Source organism: Leucoraja erinacea, chromosome 1, assembly GCF_028641065.1.
Source record: "Leucoraja erinacea ecotype New England chromosome 1, Leri_hhj_1, whole genome shotgun sequence".
In the NCBI taxonomy this organism is placed as follows: domain Eukaryota; kingdom Metazoa; phylum Chordata; class Chondrichthyes; order Rajiformes; family Rajidae; genus Leucoraja; species Leucoraja erinaceus.
Window position 1 is genome coordinate 110667631 of NC_073377.1, and position 18033 is coordinate 110685663.

General features: G+C 46.4%; 1 protein-coding gene across 5 annotated transcripts in view; it reads left to right on the forward strand.

Moving 5' to 3' along the window:
- Positions 1-6064: 6064 nt before the first annotated feature.
- LOC129700722 (netrin receptor UNC5C-like) overlaps positions 6065-18033 on the forward strand; it is a 286525-nt gene continuing 274556 nt past the window's right edge. For 2 of the 5 annotated variants that reach the window (XM_055641363.1, XM_055641371.1), the window contains exon 1: positions 6065-6712. In XM_055641363.1, coding sequence (XP_055497338.1) covers positions 6616-6712 — 97 coding nt within the window. In that variant the 5' untranslated portion in view covers positions 6065-6615. The remainder of the gene's footprint in view (positions 6713-18033) is intronic. The other 3 variants (XM_055641344.1, XM_055641335.1, XM_055641353.1) reach the window with 3 other exon arrangements.

The following is an 18033-nucleotide window of genomic DNA, read 5'->3' on the forward strand; positions in this document are numbered from 1 at the left end:
CTTACACCCCAGCGAAATGAACATTGACTTCTCTAACTTCAAATAGCCCTTCCTTTTCCTCTCTCTCCATCCCCTCCCCCTTCCAGTTCCCCCACGAGTCTTACTGTCTCTGACTACATTCTCTCCCAAGTCTCGCCCACTCCCCTGACATCAGTCTGAAGAAGGGTCTCGACCCGAAACATCACCCATTCCTTCTCTCCAGAGATGCTGCCTGTCCCGCTGAGTTACTCCAACATGTTGTATCTACCTTTGATCAAATGCATAATGCTATTCTTAAATACATTGAAGCCAAACTCAAGTAAAATAGGTAGGGTGAAAAGAAAGAGAGTAAAATATAGAATGTAATAATCTAAAAGCCTCTTAAATGGTGCCATTGTTTGTGCCTCCATCACCCTATGTACCAGAAAAAGGTACTTTCCTGATGTTTCCAGAGATGCTGCCTGACCCCCGCTGAGTTACTCCAGCACTTTGTGTTTTTATGGTAAACCAGCATATGCAGTTCCTTGTTTCTACATTTCTATATTCTGTATGTATTTATCAGTTAATGGTATTGCCAAATTAGAGTCATGGAGTCATCCGGAAACAAGCCCTTCAGCCCAACTTGCCCACGCCGACCAAGATGCACCATCTACACTACTCCCACCTGCCCGCATTTGGCCCGTATCCCCCCCATACCTTTTCTATCAATGCACCATGTACAAATTGTGCCTTTAAAACCAGTCACGGTCTCATGCCAATGTGCATCTAATTGATGTTTGAGGGAGCACACAAAACTAATAGTAACGTTAACATTCCCCTCCAAGATTCATGATCACTATCTCACACCGGGCTGTGTGTCTGCTGTATCTGTCAGTCTGCTCAGTTTCAAGCAGTCACCAGGAATACAGCCACAATCGTCTCTGGATCAAATGAATGTCAGCATGGATGCGCGCAAAGTCTCCAATAATGGACAGGCAGGGGATGTCAAATATCAAGTTGGATGGTAAAGTAAAAGGAATTTGAGGTATGCAGTGTCTATAAAACCCCCATGTAATATTAAAGGAGATTTGACTGATTTAATGACTACAAAACAGACATGATCTGCAGCATCTGATCCACAGCCTCTCCTCTATAACTAGGATCCTCTGTAAGATGATCAAAGCACAAAGCTATCAGCTTCTGTTTTATGTCTTGCTTTCCGCCGTAGACTGCTCAATTATACACAGTAGGCCCAAGCTCATTAGTAATCTCAAAATTATCAATATTATGAAGAGCTTCTTGAAAACACATTGAACTATGTATTGGGGCTGCTCAAAACCGAGGACAGTGTATTAAATGACGGAGCTTTTACATTACTTCTTAAAATCAAAATATTTAGCTTGTTCCGTCAGCACGCCCTTAACATCAAGGTTAGGATATACATTTACTGGATTTTTTTTAGTTTAGTTCATCGTCACGTGTACTGAGGTAGTGAAAAGCTTTTGTTGTGTGCTAACCAGTCAGCGGAAAGACTACACATGATTACAAATGAGCCGTCCACAGTGTACAGATACAGGATAGTAGGAATAATGTGAATAACGTTTTGGGCAAGATGCAGACCAGTAAAGTCTGATCAAAGATAGTCCGAGGGTCTCCAATGAGGTAGATGGTAGCTCAGGACTGCTCTCTAGTTGTGGGTAGGATGGTTCAGTTGCCTGATAACAGCTGGGAAGAAACTCACCCTGAATCTGGAGGTGCTCAGTTTCACACTTCTGTACCTCTCGCCTGATGGGAGGGGGGTGAGTGGAGGGAGTGGCCGGGATGAGACTCGGCCTTGATAGTGCTGGTGGCCTTGCTGAGTCAGCGTGAGGTTTTGTGTTATCTGTTCCCATCAGAATACTTGGGCTTTAGAGACACAGCACTAGCACCAGCCAACACACTAGGAACAATTTGCAGATGCCAATTAACCTACAAACCTGTACCTCTTTGGAGTGTGAGAGGAAACAAGAGGACCCAGGGAATCCCACGCAGACTCAGGGAGAACGTACAAACTCCGTACCGATAGCACCCCTAGTCAGGATCGAACCTGGGTCTATGGTGCTGCAAGGCAGCAAATCTGCTACTACTTTTCAGATCTAGGTTCTGAAGCGAGCACACACGCACGCAAGCACGCACACACACACACACACACAACCACACACCAACACACACACACACACACACACACACACACACACACACACACACACACACACACACACACACACACACACACACACACACACACACACACACACACACACACACACACAATCAAATGGATAACGGTGTGACTTTTTCAGGGCAGTGGGGAGGGGAACAAGAGGGGTAGGCTGTGTTCTAAGTCATAGAAGCAGAATTAGGCCATTCAACCCATTGAGTCTGCTCTGCCATTCGATCATGGCTAATCCATCTCTCTCTCTCCTAACACCATTCTCCTGCCTTCTCCCCATAACCCCTGACACCCATACTAATCAAGAAATTCCTCCTCATCTCCTTTCTAAAGGTACAATCTTTTATTTTGAGACGTTCATCATATATTAACTAATCATTCCTGGAATCATTCTTATAAACCTCCACAGGGCCCTCTTCAAGGCCAGCACATGCTTCTTCAGATATGGGGCCCAAAACTGCTCACCATACTCTAAATCCGGTCTGACCGGTGCCTAATAAAGCCTCAGTGTTACAATCCTGTTTTTATATTCTAGTCCTCTTGATATAAATGCCAGCATTGCATTTCCTTCTTTCCTACCAATTCAACTTACAAATTATTTTTTGGGGGAATCCTGTACCAGAACTCCCAAGAAACCTTCATATGCCCATCAACCTTTGTGTGAAAATATTGCTCCTCAGGTTCCTTCATATCTTTCCCCCTCTCACGTGAAATCTACCGTATGTATGCCTTCTAGTTATTGATTCTGGATAAAGGCACTATCTATTCCCCTCATGATTTTATACACTGCTACAAGAGCACCCCTCAGCATCTGGGCTCTCTACAAAAAATCCGAGCCAACCCAACCTCAGGTCCTTGAGTCCTTGCAACATCCTCATAAATTTTGCTGACACTCATCCCAGCTTAGTGGCATCTCCCTATAGCAGAGTGACCAAAACCAAACACAATAGTCCAAAGTACGGCCTCACCAACATCTTGTACAACTATAACATTATGTCCCAACTTCTGCACTCAATTACTTGACTGATGAAGTCATGTTGAAGCTATTTTCTTGTTCAGTCCTGATTACTGAATAATATATTAACATCTACTCAAAGAATTGGAACATTCATTATTACCTGAAATTTAATTCCAACTGCATATTGAAAAGAAAATGTACTAATTGAAACTTTAAAATTAATTCAGTGCCATTAAAATATGTAACTTTGAAACTATAACCGAATATTCACATCTGAAAAATCGTGTGTTATTTATGAATAATGTATAGTTAAAGCTTTAACCAAAGTTCATTGTCAACTTTCCATTCTGTACTCCTTCTAACTCATGTTATCCATCCCTGAACTAATCTCTGCCATGACTTAATGCAGGATTATTCAAACTCAGTGGGCAGTATGGTGGTGTGTGGGTAGAGTTGCTGCCTTACAGCACCAGAGGCCTGCGTTCAATCCTGACTACGGGTGCTGTCTGTATGGTGTTTGTACATGCTCTCCATGACCTGCGAGGGTTTTCTCCGGGAGCTCCTATTTCCTCCCACATTCCAAAGACGTTCAGGTTTGTAGGCTAGTTGGGTTGGTAAATTTGTAAATTGTCCCTAGTGTGTAGGATAGTGTTAGTGTGCAGGGATCGCTGGTCTGCATGGACTTGGTGGGCCGAAGGGCCTGTTACTGCATTGTATCTCTAAGCTAATCTAAATGTTTAACTGCAACGAGTCCATAACTCCTTGAAAGTTGCACCCAAATAGATAGAGTGGTAAAGAAGGCATATGGTATTGGTCAAGGCATTGAGAATAAGAGTCAGAAAGTCATGATGCCTCTTTATAAGACTTTTGGTTCGACTTTACTTTTAGTGAGGAAAGAGGCCTTTTGGTCGCTGTGGTCTCAGTGGGCCGAAGGGCCTGTTTCCGTGCTGTATCTCTTATACTAAAACTAAAAACTTATCTCCAAAAACAAGTAGCCTGTAAACGCATTACATATATTTAATATATAATATATAATAAACAACAAAATGAATAACCACAATACTAGTGCAGAAAACCCATAGTCCTTAATGCAACCATTTTGCTGATCTGGAGATAGGTTTTGCCCAGGATTTAATTTAATTTATAGGTAGAGCGCAAAAACAGGCCCTTCAGCCCACCAAGTCCGTGCCGACCACCAATCACCCCGGGAGTTAGCACTATCTACACACTAGGGACAATTTATAATCTTTACCAAAGCTAATTAATGGCCCTGTCCCACTTTCCCGAGTTACTCACGAACTCTCCTGAGATTTCCCCTCGATTCGAACTCAGAGAATTACGATAATAGCCATCCGTAGGTACTCGGGGCTATTTTTTTAAACTCGTGGACATTTTTCAACATGTTGAAAAAACGTCCTGACTTACCTGATGCCCCGAGTTCCTACGGCTGGCATTACGAACCACTACGAAATATCTACAGACTCCTACGGCCTCCTATGAGCTCGCTACGGACATTCCCCGACATTCCCCGAGTTCGAATCAAGGGGAAAGAGTTCGTGAGTAACTCGGAAAAGTGGGACAGGGCCTTAACTTACAAACCTGCACGTCTTTGGAGTATGGGAGGAATCCAGAGCACCCAGAGAAAACCCACGCGGTCCAGACAAAAAAAGGTACAAACTCCATACAGACAGCACCCATAATCAGGATTGAACCCAAGTCTCTGGTGCTGTGAGGCAGCAACTCCTCCACTACATCACTGTGCAGCCTGGATCTGCAATCTTTCATTACAATCACTCTACTCTTTTGAACCTCTACCCCAACAGCATTTCTCACTTGAACTGCTTTCTTCTTATTCCCTTTACCCTATATCTGTACGCTGTGGACGGCTTAATTAATCATGTATAGTTTTTACGCTGACTGGATAGCATGCAACAAAAAAGCTCTTCACTGTACCTCGGTACACGTGACAATAAACTAAACTAAACTAATGTGCATTAGAGGCAGATAGTACAATGGTCTTTTTGTGATGTGACTGGCATTCTCAATATGTGAAGGACATCATGGAATTGATTGAAAGAAACAGAATGGAAACTGGCACTTCAGCCAACCGTGTCCAAGCTGACCATTGATCACCCATTCACACTAGTTCCATGTTATTCCTCTTTCTTGAAGGGCCTTCACCTAGTTTAGCATAGTTTAATGGATGAAAACATGCCCTTTAACTACCAAGTCCACGCCGACCATCAATCACCTGTTCACACTAGTTCCATGTTATCTCACCTTCTCATCCACTCCCGACACACTATTTACAGAGGCCAGTTAACCTACAAATCTCGGTACATGTGCCAAAAAAACGAAACTAAACTAACAATGTAGAAACAAGGAACTGCAGAAGCTGGTTTATACCAAAGAAAGACAGAGTGCTGGAGTAACTCAGCCGATCAGGCAGCATCCCCTTTTCCACTCCCCTTATTTACTCCAATCGGACCCCCTTTGAATAGCACATTGCAACAATTCCGACACGTTACCGGGTGGCACAGTGGCGCAGCAGGTTGCTGCCTTTGGTTGCTGCCTTTGAACGCCACGGTTGCTGTTTGGACGAGATTGTACGTTCTCCCCATACAGGTACAGGTTTGCAGGCTAATTGGCTTCAGTAAACATTGTAAATTGTCCCTAGTGTGTGGGGATCGCTGGTGGTGGGCTTGGTGGGCCAAAGGATCTGTATCTCTAAACTAAACTAAATTACCACCAAACCCGCCGACAAGGGAGGTGCCATTGTAGTCTGGCGAGCTGACAAAAAAAACATGCTTTTTTTCTCAGGAGATGCTGCCTGAACCTCTGAGTCACTCCAGCGTTTTGTGTCTATCTGTGCAAAGTTGATGTGGACTCCGGTTCCTGGCGAATCCAAGCCAGGTTTTCGCGTCTGCAGTGCCTGAAGCAGGCAAGGGGAAAATGTTGAGTGTTATTGGATAGCCAAATGTGTCTCAGATCGCTCTCTCCCTCTCACTCTTCCCTCTAGTGTTTACTCCACGTTGTCTCGGAGCGCAAAGACTGGTACTACCCACTAGAACATGAACAGATAGACAGACCCTCTCTCCTGGAGAGTGTTCTCTGCACAGTTGTTGATTCGCACATACCTGGATCTTTATTTTAAAACCTGCCCCGGAGAAGCAACACATAATTGCAGCAGAGGAGGAAAAAGTTTGACTTTTTTTCCCCCCCCTTGAATTATTCTCCTGCTTCGGAAGGTGGGGACAGAGACCAGAGGTGACAGGGGCGCTGGATACACCTTGATGACTGTTCGCTGTTTCATCTCCATCCTTAGCTCCATTGATCGGAGCTAGTTAAACCCGCAGCCCGTTTCAAGTTGGAAGGAATCTCGTCTGCTGGTGGCTCTGTATTTTTCTGGGGGGAAACTCTGTCCAATTTCCCCCCTCCGCCCCCCTATCCTCCCCACCTTCTCTCCGACCCCGCTCCACTGCGAAGCATGGGGGCAGCTCAGTGTGGAATAAACGCGCAGAAGTTGTTTCGACTCTTGCTGTTACCTGCGCTGGCTGCGGTGGCGGAGCTGCGGACATCTCAAGGTAAGGACCGGGCAGGGAGGGAGGGAGGGGAGAGGGTGAATGGATGGATGGAGAGGGGAGGAAGGAAGGGGAGTGGGAGAGAGAGAGAGAGAGAGAGACAGAGAACTAGGGGAGAGGGACGGGGAGATAAGAGAGTGTGGGGGATAGCAAGGGTGGGGGAGAGAGGGGAAGGGGGAAATGGAGAGGAGAGAGGAAGGGGGAAATAGAGAGGAGAGAGGGATGGGGGAGAGAGTTTGGTGGATGGGGAAAGGAGAGGGGGACGGGGAGGGGGAGAGGAGGGGTGGGAGAGAGAGAAAGGGGGACAGGGAGAGGAGAGAGCGACGGGGAGTGAGAAAAAGTAGCGGAGAGGAAGGGATGGGAGAGAAGGAGAGACAGGGAGTGGAGAGTGTGGAGGTGAGAGAGGGTCGGGGAGTGGAGTGCGGTGGACAGAGGCGGGAGAGGAAGGGGATTCGGGGAGAGGGAGAGACGGAGGAGAGGGGAGAGTATGGTGGAGGTGAAGAGAGGAGGGTGAGGGAGATAGAGAGGGGGAGGCAGGAGAGTGTTTGCCCGACAGGGAGGTGAGATGGGGAGAGAAGGGAGGGACGGAAAGAGGATTGTGGTGGATAGAGAGGGAGACGGGGGTGAGAGAGGAGGGTGTGGGGGCAGAGGGGAGAGGAGATGGGGATAGTAGTGGGGAGGGCGAGTGTAGCGAGGAGATACAGGGGTGAGAGAGAGTGGATATGGGGAGAGGGGACGCGGGAGTGGAGGGAGGGGGAGAGAGAATGGACAGGAGCAAGGAGTAGAGAGACGGGGGAAGAGTGGGGGGAGAGAAAAAGTGGAGAGGAGAGAGAAAGACGAGGTCGGGGAGAGAGTAAAAAAAAGGAGAGAGGAGAGACAAGGGGGGGGGCAGAAGCGATGAGAAAGATGACTACAGTGGAGGGGAGAGAGAAAGGTGGGGTAGAAGAGTGGAGATATGTGCAGAAAGAGAGAGGGGGTGAGGGGGCGAGGAGGCAGAAGGGGGAGGCTCGAAAAAGGAGAGGAGAAGGGGGTAGGCTGGGATTAAGGGGACAGGGAACTGGGAAGGGGATGGGGAGAGGGAGATGGGGAAGGGGATGGAGAAGAGAGGGGAAGAGAAGGGACAGGGAGATAACTAAGTGGGCGAGGAGGGCAGGAGAGGTGGTGGGTGGGGAGATGGTGGGGCAGAGTGAGAGGGGGAAAGAGAACGAGAGAGAGAGGGGGACAGGGAACTAGGCGGGGGAGAGGGGATGGCGAGGGGAAGGGAAGGGAGGGGAATAAGTTGGGGTGGAAGAGAGTGGAGATAGATGGGTGCAAAGAGTGAGGGGAGGGGGGGAGAGGGTCGTAGAGTGAGAGGGTGAAAGGGAGAGACAAGGAACTTGGCGGGGAGAGGGGGTGGCGAAGGGAGAGTGGAAAGAGCGGTTTGGAGGGGGGTGAGAACAGGCGACACAAGCCAAGCCAAGCGGCGCCCCAAAGACTTGAGGAGAGACGGGCGAGGGTGTGGGTCGGAGCAGGCTGGTGGTCCGAACAAGTTACTGCCCGATGGTTTTAGCAAGGCAGGGTATATCTGATTGTTACCAACGTGTTATGTTGAGGCGGTTGTCCTGGTTAGATCGGGCTGTTGTCTACAATGCTGTGCGCTGGAAATCTCCCTGTACGGTGTCACTGTCTGATGCCGGTATCTTGCTCCGGCAGCCCGGACCGCTGTCGCTTTAAACGGACCAGCAATAGTAGTGGAGAGATAGAAATGTTACACCACCTCCGTTAATCAGCCGCTCTCCCGCAAGACTGAAGGGGCGAAGAAACACTAAGTTTGTTTTAATGTGCATCTTGCTGTAGCTACGCCGTGCCTCGAAGAGTTAGTTGACTTTGAACAGGGGAACGGGCTTGGTCGGCGGAGGTACACGGAATGCAAAGAGAATAATTCAGATTTACAATAGAATCGATGGCAGAAAATTGCCGCATCTGCTTTTTGTTTTTGCTCGTGATGGACATTAAATCTTAACGACCGCTCGGGAAAACGGAGATTGGGGGGGGAATCTTCACTTAACAGGTTTAAAACAGTACTAATCGGCCGGCGATCGATGTTAAAAGAAAACCGATATTCATGCTAACGCGGGCAGCGCAGAGAGCGAGGGCCAGTGAGTGTGAAGCCTGAGCGCCGCATCCCTTGGTCCCAGTGTGTGTGTGTGTCTCTCTCTCTCCCCCTTTCTCAAGCCTTATTGCATCTATGATACCTGAGGCACGAACCAGCTCCCATTCCAGTGAGATAAATCCATTCTCCCCCTCTCTCTGCTTTTACAAAGATTCACCGCAATATTAACGAGAGCGGGAGCAACGTATTAATTTAGAGAGAGCTCTCATCAACACGGCGGGTGTGTGTGTGTGTGTGTACAGGAAGAGAAAAGATGTGAACCCGTGGGTAAAGTGTAGGCTTTTTATTCTTTTTTTGAAGTCTGACTTTTATTTTCTGTCTGAGTCGTGGCGCCGGCAGCAATTAAATTGGTTGTCAGTTTTGTTCGCAGCTGGGGGGAGTATGTAGGATGTTTCTGGAGGCGGAGCAGCCGGTGGAATTGGCTGGGCTGGGGTGCGAAGTGAGAGCGAGAGAAAACCACTTAGTTGGTTTGGACCCTCACTCTGAGTCGCAATAGAATCGTAGAGTGATAGAAATGTTAGAAACAGTGTGGAAACAGGCCCTTCGGCCCAACTTGTCAAACCGGCCAACATGTCCCAGTTACACTAGTACCACCTGATGCGTTTGGTCCATATCCCTCCAAACCTGTCCTATCAATGTACCTATCTAACTGTTTCTTAAATATTGGGATAACTACCTCCTCTGGCAGCTTGTTCCATGCACTCATCACCCTTTGTGTGAAAAAGTTAACCCTCAGATGCCTATAAAATATTTTCCCCTTCACCTTAAACCTGTCACCTGGTCCTCATTCACCTACTCCGGGCAAGAGACTCTGTGTATCTATCCGATCTGTTCCTTACATGATTTTTTACACCTCAATAAGATCATCCCTCATTGTCCTGTGCTCCAAGGAATATAGTCTCAGCCTTCTCAACCTCTCCCTATAGCTCAGACCCTCTAGCACCTGGCAACATCCTTGTAAATCTTCTCTGTACCCTTTCCAGACACACACTAAGCAAGACCTTAGACATGTACATGGATAGGACAGGTTTAGAGGGATATGGACCAAATGCAGGCAGGTGGGTCCAGTGTAGATGGGGAATGTTGGTCGGTGTGGGCAAGTTGGGCCGAAGGGCATGTTTCCATGCTGTATCATTCTATGACTTTAAAGACCGATATATATAGTACATTTTCTCACTAAAGCTGTTGTATCCTTGGAACATCTCCCCACAAAGGGCAGTGAAAGCAGAGTCTTTGAATATCATCAGTTCATAAATTCATAAATTGTAGGAGCAGAAATAGGCCATTTGGCCTATCAAGTCAACTCCATCATTCAATCATGGCTGATCTGTCTTCCCCTCTCAACCCTACTCTCCTGCCTTCTCCACATAACCCTTGACACCCCTGCTAATCAAAAATCTATCAATCTCCACTTTAAAAATATCCATTGATGACGTGGCAATGAACTCCACAGATTCACCACCTTCTGACGAAATAAATTCCTCCTTATCTCCTTTCTAAAGGTACATCCTTTCATTCTGAGGCTATGGCCTCTGCTCCCACTAGTGGAAACATCCTCTCCACTATTCAAGCCTTTTTCAATTCGATGTTTCAATGAGGTCTCCCCTCATCTTTCTAAACTCCAGCAAGTACAAGCCCAGTGATGTCAAATGCTCATCATTTGTTAACCCAATCATCCCTGTGATCATTCTTGTTAACCTCCTCTGGACCCTCTCCAACGGCAGCACATTTGTCGGTAGATATGGGGCCAAAACTGCTCACAATAGTCAAAATGCTATCCGAACAGGGCCTTATAAAACCTTAGCATCACATCCTTGCTTTTGTATTCTAGCCCTCTTGAAATAAATGCTAGCATTGCATTCGCCTTCCTTACTACCGATTTGACTTGCAAATTAATTTTTTGGTGAATCCTGCACCAGCACTCCCAAATCCCTTTGCACCTCTGATTTCTGAATTCTCTCACCATTTAGAGAATAATCTATGCCTTTATTCTTCATAACAAAATGCATGACTTATGACTATCTGGTAGATGGAGGTGGATTCTTGATAAATAAGGGGTTGAGAGTTGATTAGGAATGTGTTTGAGGTTACATCAGCAAGGATCTTGTAAAATGACAGTGGCCCATTTTTGTTCCTAATTTTTGCTCATATGCACATTGATATGAACAAGCCGAGGAGGGAATCAATGTTTTAACACCAGCATGATGTGCACAGTTTTATAAATGCTGGATAGGTTGAGGGCCATTTGTATGCTATGATGAATGACATTTGCGAAGTAAGGTAAATGCGATGGGGACATTTGGGAGAGAGTTGTTTAACGTGGAGAATGTGGAATCTACAGGTCTAATTGTGGAGGTGAATAACACAGCTACATAAGAGGGAGCTAGATAAACTTGTGACACAAAGAGGCTGTGTTGGTTAGATGAGACCAGAGTCACACAGCACAGAAATAGAGGAGGAAGGAACTGCAGATGCTGGTGTAAACCAAAGATAGACACAAAAAGCTGGAGTAACTCAGTGGGTCAGGCAGCATCTCTGGAGAGAAGGAATAGGTGACATTTTGGGTCGAGACCCTTCTTCAGACTGAGAGCCAGGGGCAAGGGAAACTACAAATATGAAAAGGTACAAAGAACAAATGAATGAAAGGCAATGAAAAGAACAAATCAAAGCCACCCAGATGATCAAGGAAAGGTGGAGCCCACAATGGTCTCTTGTTGGCCATGGAGAAGGCAATAACGAATGGATACAAACAGTGAAACCAATAGGATGACAACAGTGGGGAGGGATGGAGAGAGGAGTGCAAGGGTAATAGCACAGAGACAGGCCCTTCACCCACCTCGTCCATGCTGAACAAGATGCCCCATTACACTGGTCATATTTGCTGCATTAGTCCATATACTAAATATTTCCTATCCATGCTGCTATATTACCTCCCTGTGTTTGCACGAGTCTGTGTGTGTGTGTAGAAAGCTTGAAAAGGAGAGAATGCTCCAGCAAAGGATTCCAATTGCCATGGAACGTCTTATTCTGAAGGAGCATTGTGAGAAATGCTGCCCGGTGCTGAAACTGCTGAGAGATAATGTCATCAAGCATGGTCACAGGGGAAGTTCAGACAACACAGGCGCAACTCATTGGGTTAGGTTTAAGGTTTCACTATGCACAGTCTGCCCAATTCCCTCTTCTTCTCTAATATAATCAAGTGATGATCTAATCATTGCATCGAAGGTCTGAAACACAAACTACCTCATCGCAAAGGCAAAGTGATACCATGAGCCAACTCTGGTTGAATATAAGAGGAGAAAGAATTGTTGCCCGACTGGCTGTGAAAATCTGCCTGTTTTTTATTTTGACAAAAGCATCTCTGGAAAGATCCATTTTGAAAAATGATTGCTGAAAATGTCTTTATGCATCTCTCCCAGAGCTGTCGTTAGGATACCAATGCATAATGTTTAGATTTATTTTATTATTGTCATATGTACAGCGGTATAGTGTCAAGTTAATTGTCATGCGTGCCAAGGTACAGTGTTTAGTTTATTGTCACGGGTACTGAGGTACAGTGAAGAGCTTTATCTTGCGTGCTAAAAATGCCCCTGTCCCACTTAGGAAACCTGAACGGAAACCTCTGGAGACTTTGCGCCCCACCCAAGGTTTCCGTGCGGTTCCCGGAGGTTGCAGGTGGTTGCCGGAGGTTGCAGGTAGTGGAAGCAGGTAGGGAGACTGACAAAAACCTCCGGGAACTGCACAGAAACCTTGCGTGGGGCGCAAAGTCTCCAGAGGTTTCCGTTCGGGTTTCCTAAGTGGGACAGGGGCATTACCAAGCGGAAAGACTGTACATGATTACAATCAAGCTGTCCACAGTGTACATATACAGGATAAAGGAAATAACATTGTGACATGCTTTCCAATCAGATCAGATAATACTGTGCATAAATACAATCAAGTTAAAATGAAGTACAATAGTTAGAGGAAGATACAGAGTGTAGAATATAATTCTTGGCATTTTAGGTTTATTATTTTCATGTGTAGTGAAATGTTTTGTTTACCTTGCGTGCAATCCATTCAGATCAGGTGATACTAAACATAAATCCAATTATGTCAAACTGAAGTAGGTAGAGAGAAGGGGAAGATGCAGAGTGCAGAAAATAGTTCTCAGCATTGTAGTGCATCCGTTCCAGAGACAAAGTCTAATGTCCGCAATAGGGTAGAGGTGAATCGGACAGTACCCTAGCTTATGGAAGGATCGTTCAGAAGCCTGATAACAGAAGGGAAGAAACTGTTCCTGAGTCTGGTGGTGCACGCTTTCAAGCTTCTGCACCTTCTGATGTATTTCCTTGACACAACATTTCCATTTTAAGCACAACAGCTGTAAAATAAAACATTTTCAACAACCCGGTGAGGAAGGGTATACTTTGAGGTTGCAAGATAGTCCTTGCTTCTTCGCCCTCCAAATGCATTTTCCAAGTGTATTGACCGTTTATGTATTGTCATGTGTACAGAGATAGTGTGACAAACTTGTTCTGCATGCCATCCACTCAAATCATACTGTACATGAGTACAATAGATCCTCTTCTGGAACAGCATGCAAGGATATAACAGCCTTGGTGAGAACAATTGTTTTATATCTATCGTTAAGCGAGAGATCCCTTATCGATGTCACATTCCGATGATATCTTGCAACTTCCAAGTCTCTGAAAAGTCCAATATTGGCCCAAAGAAATTGGCAATTGCTTATATTTCTCACTTTAAGTCACGGTGTCCTGGTGGTACAGGATTGGTGAAATAGGGGTCAGTCAGGCCCAATGTGATGCCGTCAGTCCCTTCCACTGCCGCTTCGTGCAGCTGCCGCAGGCTGCGCTTATAAGACTTGGGAGCAGAATAACATCGAAAATAGGTGCAGGAGTAGGCCATTCGGCCCTTCGAGCCTGCACCGCCATTCGATATGATCATGGCTGATCATCCAACTCAGTATCCCATCCCTGCCTTCTCTCCATACTCCCTGATCCCTTTAGCCACAAGGGCCAGATCCAACTCCCTCCTAAATATAGCCAATGAACTGGCCTCAACTACCCTCTGTGGCAGAGAGTTCCACAGATTCACCACTCTCTGTGTAAAAAATGATTTTCTCCTCTCGGTCCTAAAAGACTTCCCTCTTATCCTTAAACTGTGACCCCTAGTTCTGGACTTCCCCAACATCGGGAATAATCTTCCTGCATCTAGCCTGTCCAACCCCTTAAGAATTTTGTAAGTTTCTATAAGATCCCCCCTCAATCTTCTGAATTCCAGCGTGTACAAGCCGAGTCTATCCAGTCTTTCTTCATATGAAAGTCCTGCCATCCCAGGAATCAGTTTGGTGAACCTTCTCTGTACTCCCTCTATGGCAAGAATGTCTTTCCTCGGATTAGGAGACCAAAACTGTACGCAGTACTCCAGGTGTGGTCTCACCAACTGCCATTCTGTCCATCGAGTCTGCTCCGCCATTTGATCATGGCTGATTTATTTTCCCCTCTCAACCCCATTCTCCTGCAATCTCCCCATAACCTTTGATGACCTCACTAATCAAGAGTCTGACAATCTCCACCTTAAAGATACCCAATGACTTGTCCTCCACAGCATTCTGTGACAATGAATTCCACAGATTCATCACTGTCTGGCTGAAGAAATTCCCCCTCATCTCCATTCTAAAGGTACGTCTTTTTATTTTGGCTTTGGCCTCTAGTCCATGACTCTTCCACTAGTGGGAACATCCTCTCCACATCCACTCAATACAGGCCTTTCACTATTCAGTGCATTTCAATGAGGTGTCACCTCGTCCTTCTAAGCTCCAGTGAGTACAGGCTCAGAGTCGTCAAACGCTAATCATACATTATCCCAATCGGCCCCAGGAAGATTCTCATTCTCGTGAACTTCCTCCTCTGGCCACTCTCAAATGCCAGCACATCCTTCCTCTGATGTGGGGCGCAAAACTGCTCACAATACTCCAAATGTGGTCTGACCAGCGCCTTATAAAGCATTGGGCATTACATCCCTGTTTTTGTATTCTAGTCCTCTTGAAATGAATGCTACATTGCATTTGCCTTCCTTACTACTAATTCAACTTGCAAATTAACCTTTGAAACCTCACAGTGATGTCTTTTTAAAAACCCCAATTTCATTTTTGTAGCAGTTTGCATCAGCCTGTTGCATAGCAGTTTCTCCTGCCTTGGTAAACCTTGTCCTTCACAGCTGAGGAGCTTCTTAATAATTCATGTGCAGTGAATGAGGGAAAGGTTGGTGTGATTTTACTTCAATCTTTGTGTATTCCTATTCAGCTAAGGTTTCTGCCTTTGTTTGATTCAATTAATCACTTTTCATAATTTCTATTAATTCTCAAAGTCCCTTTAGACCTTTTCGACTTTAACGATGCAGCATAGAAACAGGCCCTTCGGCCCACCAAGTCCATGACAATCACCCTGTTCACTAACACCATCCAACACGCAAGGGACAATTTTCAACTTTTTACCTAAGCCAGTTAACCTACAAACCTGTACTTTTTTGGAGTGTGGGAGGAAACCAGCGCACCCGGAGAAAACCTACGTGGTCCCATATTCAGGATCGAACTCGGGTCTCTGGCAAGTCGACCACTGCGCCACTGTGCCACCACAAATTCTACCCAACCAGAATAATGGTGTAATAACAAGATATCGCAAATGCTTGTTTATACTAAAGAAAAACACAGTGGTGGAGTAACTCAGCGGGTCAGACAGCATCTCTGGAGAACATGGATGGATGACGTTTCAGGGTCCTTCTTCAGAGAGAATATCTATGCAAAGGACTGATCCTTTAATCCTGAACGCTGAGATTATTGGGTCTTGTGGGACCTGTCAGGCTAATGATAGTGACATGGAGACAAAGTGGGCTGGTAAGAGCGCAGTGATTGATGAATCAGAAACCTATTGATTATTAAACTCTTAATCGAATAATCATTGCTGTGATCCTGGTTTTGCTAATCAGACAGTGACCAAGGTGGTTAATGATCTGTGATAATACAGATCAATTGGTTAGCCATTGAATGTGGAACATATATCAGCATCGTACAGGAACGGGCCCTGCAGCTCACAATGTCCCTGGCCCAGCATGATGGCAAGTTAAATTAAACAAAAACAAAGTGCTGAACTAAATCAATGGGTCAGACATAATCTCTAGAGGACATGGATAGATGGCATTTCATGTTGGGACCTTCCTTCAGATTGAGCACCCGGGGAAGACCTCTTCCTGTGACCGCGTGGGTTTTCCCCGGGTGCTCTGGTTTCATCCCACACTCGAAAGGGGTACAGGTTTGTAGGTTAATTAGCTTTGGTAAAAACCACATCTTTTGCCCAGTGTGTGGGATAGTGTGTGTGTGTGTACGAGGATCGCTAGTAGGCATGGACTCATTGGGACAAAGGGCCTGTCTCTGCGCTGTCTCCAAACTAAATGGGTCTCCCCTCAACCTCTGATGCTCCAGTGAAAACTATCTTAAATTGTTCCAACCCTGTAGCAAATCCCCTCTAATCCAGGCAGCATTCTGGTAAACCTCCTCTGCACCCTCTCTAAATCCTGCACATCCTGTAGATGGAGTGAACAGAACTGCATGCAACACTGCAAATGCAGCCTTACCAAAGCGTTATAAAGCTGCAACATGACCTCCTGACTTTTATACTGGTCTTGTTTTGTGCAAGAATGTTATTATAATTCTCATTTTCCGTTTGGTTTAGTGTCTGGGTACTGCGTGGAGTCCGAGTCCCCGCTGACCATCGATCACCCATACGCTAGCTCTATCCGATACACTAGGGGAAATTTGTAGAAGCCAATTAACCTACAAACGTGCACATCTTTGGGATGTGGGAGGAAACCAGAACACCTGGAGAAAACCCACAGGGTCGCTGGGAGAATGTACAAACTCCGCACACAGCAGAACCCGGGTCTCTGGCGCTGTAAGGCAGGAGCTCTACCGCTGCACCGCTGTGCCGTCCCTGGATTGATAAACTAGATGGCTTCTTTTTTGAAAGCCCGCCAACTGATTTGAAGGAAGGCATGGCTTGAGCATGGGCGGCCTGTGATTTAATGATTAGCCTCATTAGTTAGCGGAGCCAGAGTTCATTTGCTCATAATTGCAAGGGGCAGCCTGTGGCTCAGAGGCTGCGAGTCTGGCAGGGTGGCGTGGCAGCTGAACAGGGAGCAGGGCACACTTCACTCAGCCCTGCACACAAACACAGGCCAATTACTGTCACTTCAGCGTAAATGAATCGATCGCTGGGACTCGGGAGGTTGTAGCTCCATAATGCCCGATACGTCTCTGGAGGGCTGCATCCTTAAGCAGTGTATCAGTGCCGGTACACAATGGTAGTGAAGATTCGGTGCAGCCATATCTCTGGGCTCTCGGCTCTCCACAAGCTAGGGTAATGGCCAATTCTCCTCTATCGCAGCGTGGACATTGGACTTTGTGTATGGAACTGGTGAGCCACGATGCTGAGGTATATTCAGCACTTTGTATCTTCCCCTTTGTTCTATCTATTATACGTGAGTTTGGCTTCATTGTTTGTTTAGTCTGTAGTTTAGAGATACAGCAAGGAAACATGCCCCTCAGACCACTCAGCCCGCGCCGACCAGCGATCACCGCACACTATCCTACACACACTAGTGGCAATTTACAACTTTACCAAAGCCAATTAACCTACAAACCTGCAGGAGTGTGGGAGGAATCCAGTACACCCGGTGAAAACCCACGTGGCCATGGGGAGAACGTATAAACTCCACACAGACAGCACCTGTAGGCAGGTTGGAACCCGGGTCTCTGGCGCTGTAACGCAGCAACTCTACTGCTGCACCCACCGTGCCACACCTGGAGGAGCGGACAAAGGATAGTGATGTAAAGGAGACAAAAGGGTGTCAGATAAGGAGAGAGGAGTAAGGCCAGGGGGAGGGATAAAGGGTGGATGGGGTTGTGTGTGGGTGAGGATGAGGGGCATTGCAGTGCACATTGGGTGGGGAGGGGTCAAGGGGGGGGTCAGGAACAAGAGGAACAAGGAGAGGGGGGGGGGGGGGGGGGGGTTTGTTCCCTAAAACTGGAGAATGTATTAAATTGGACAGCACAGGAACAGAATAGGCCCTTCGGCCCGCAATATTTGTGTTTAGTTTAGTTTATTATTGTCAC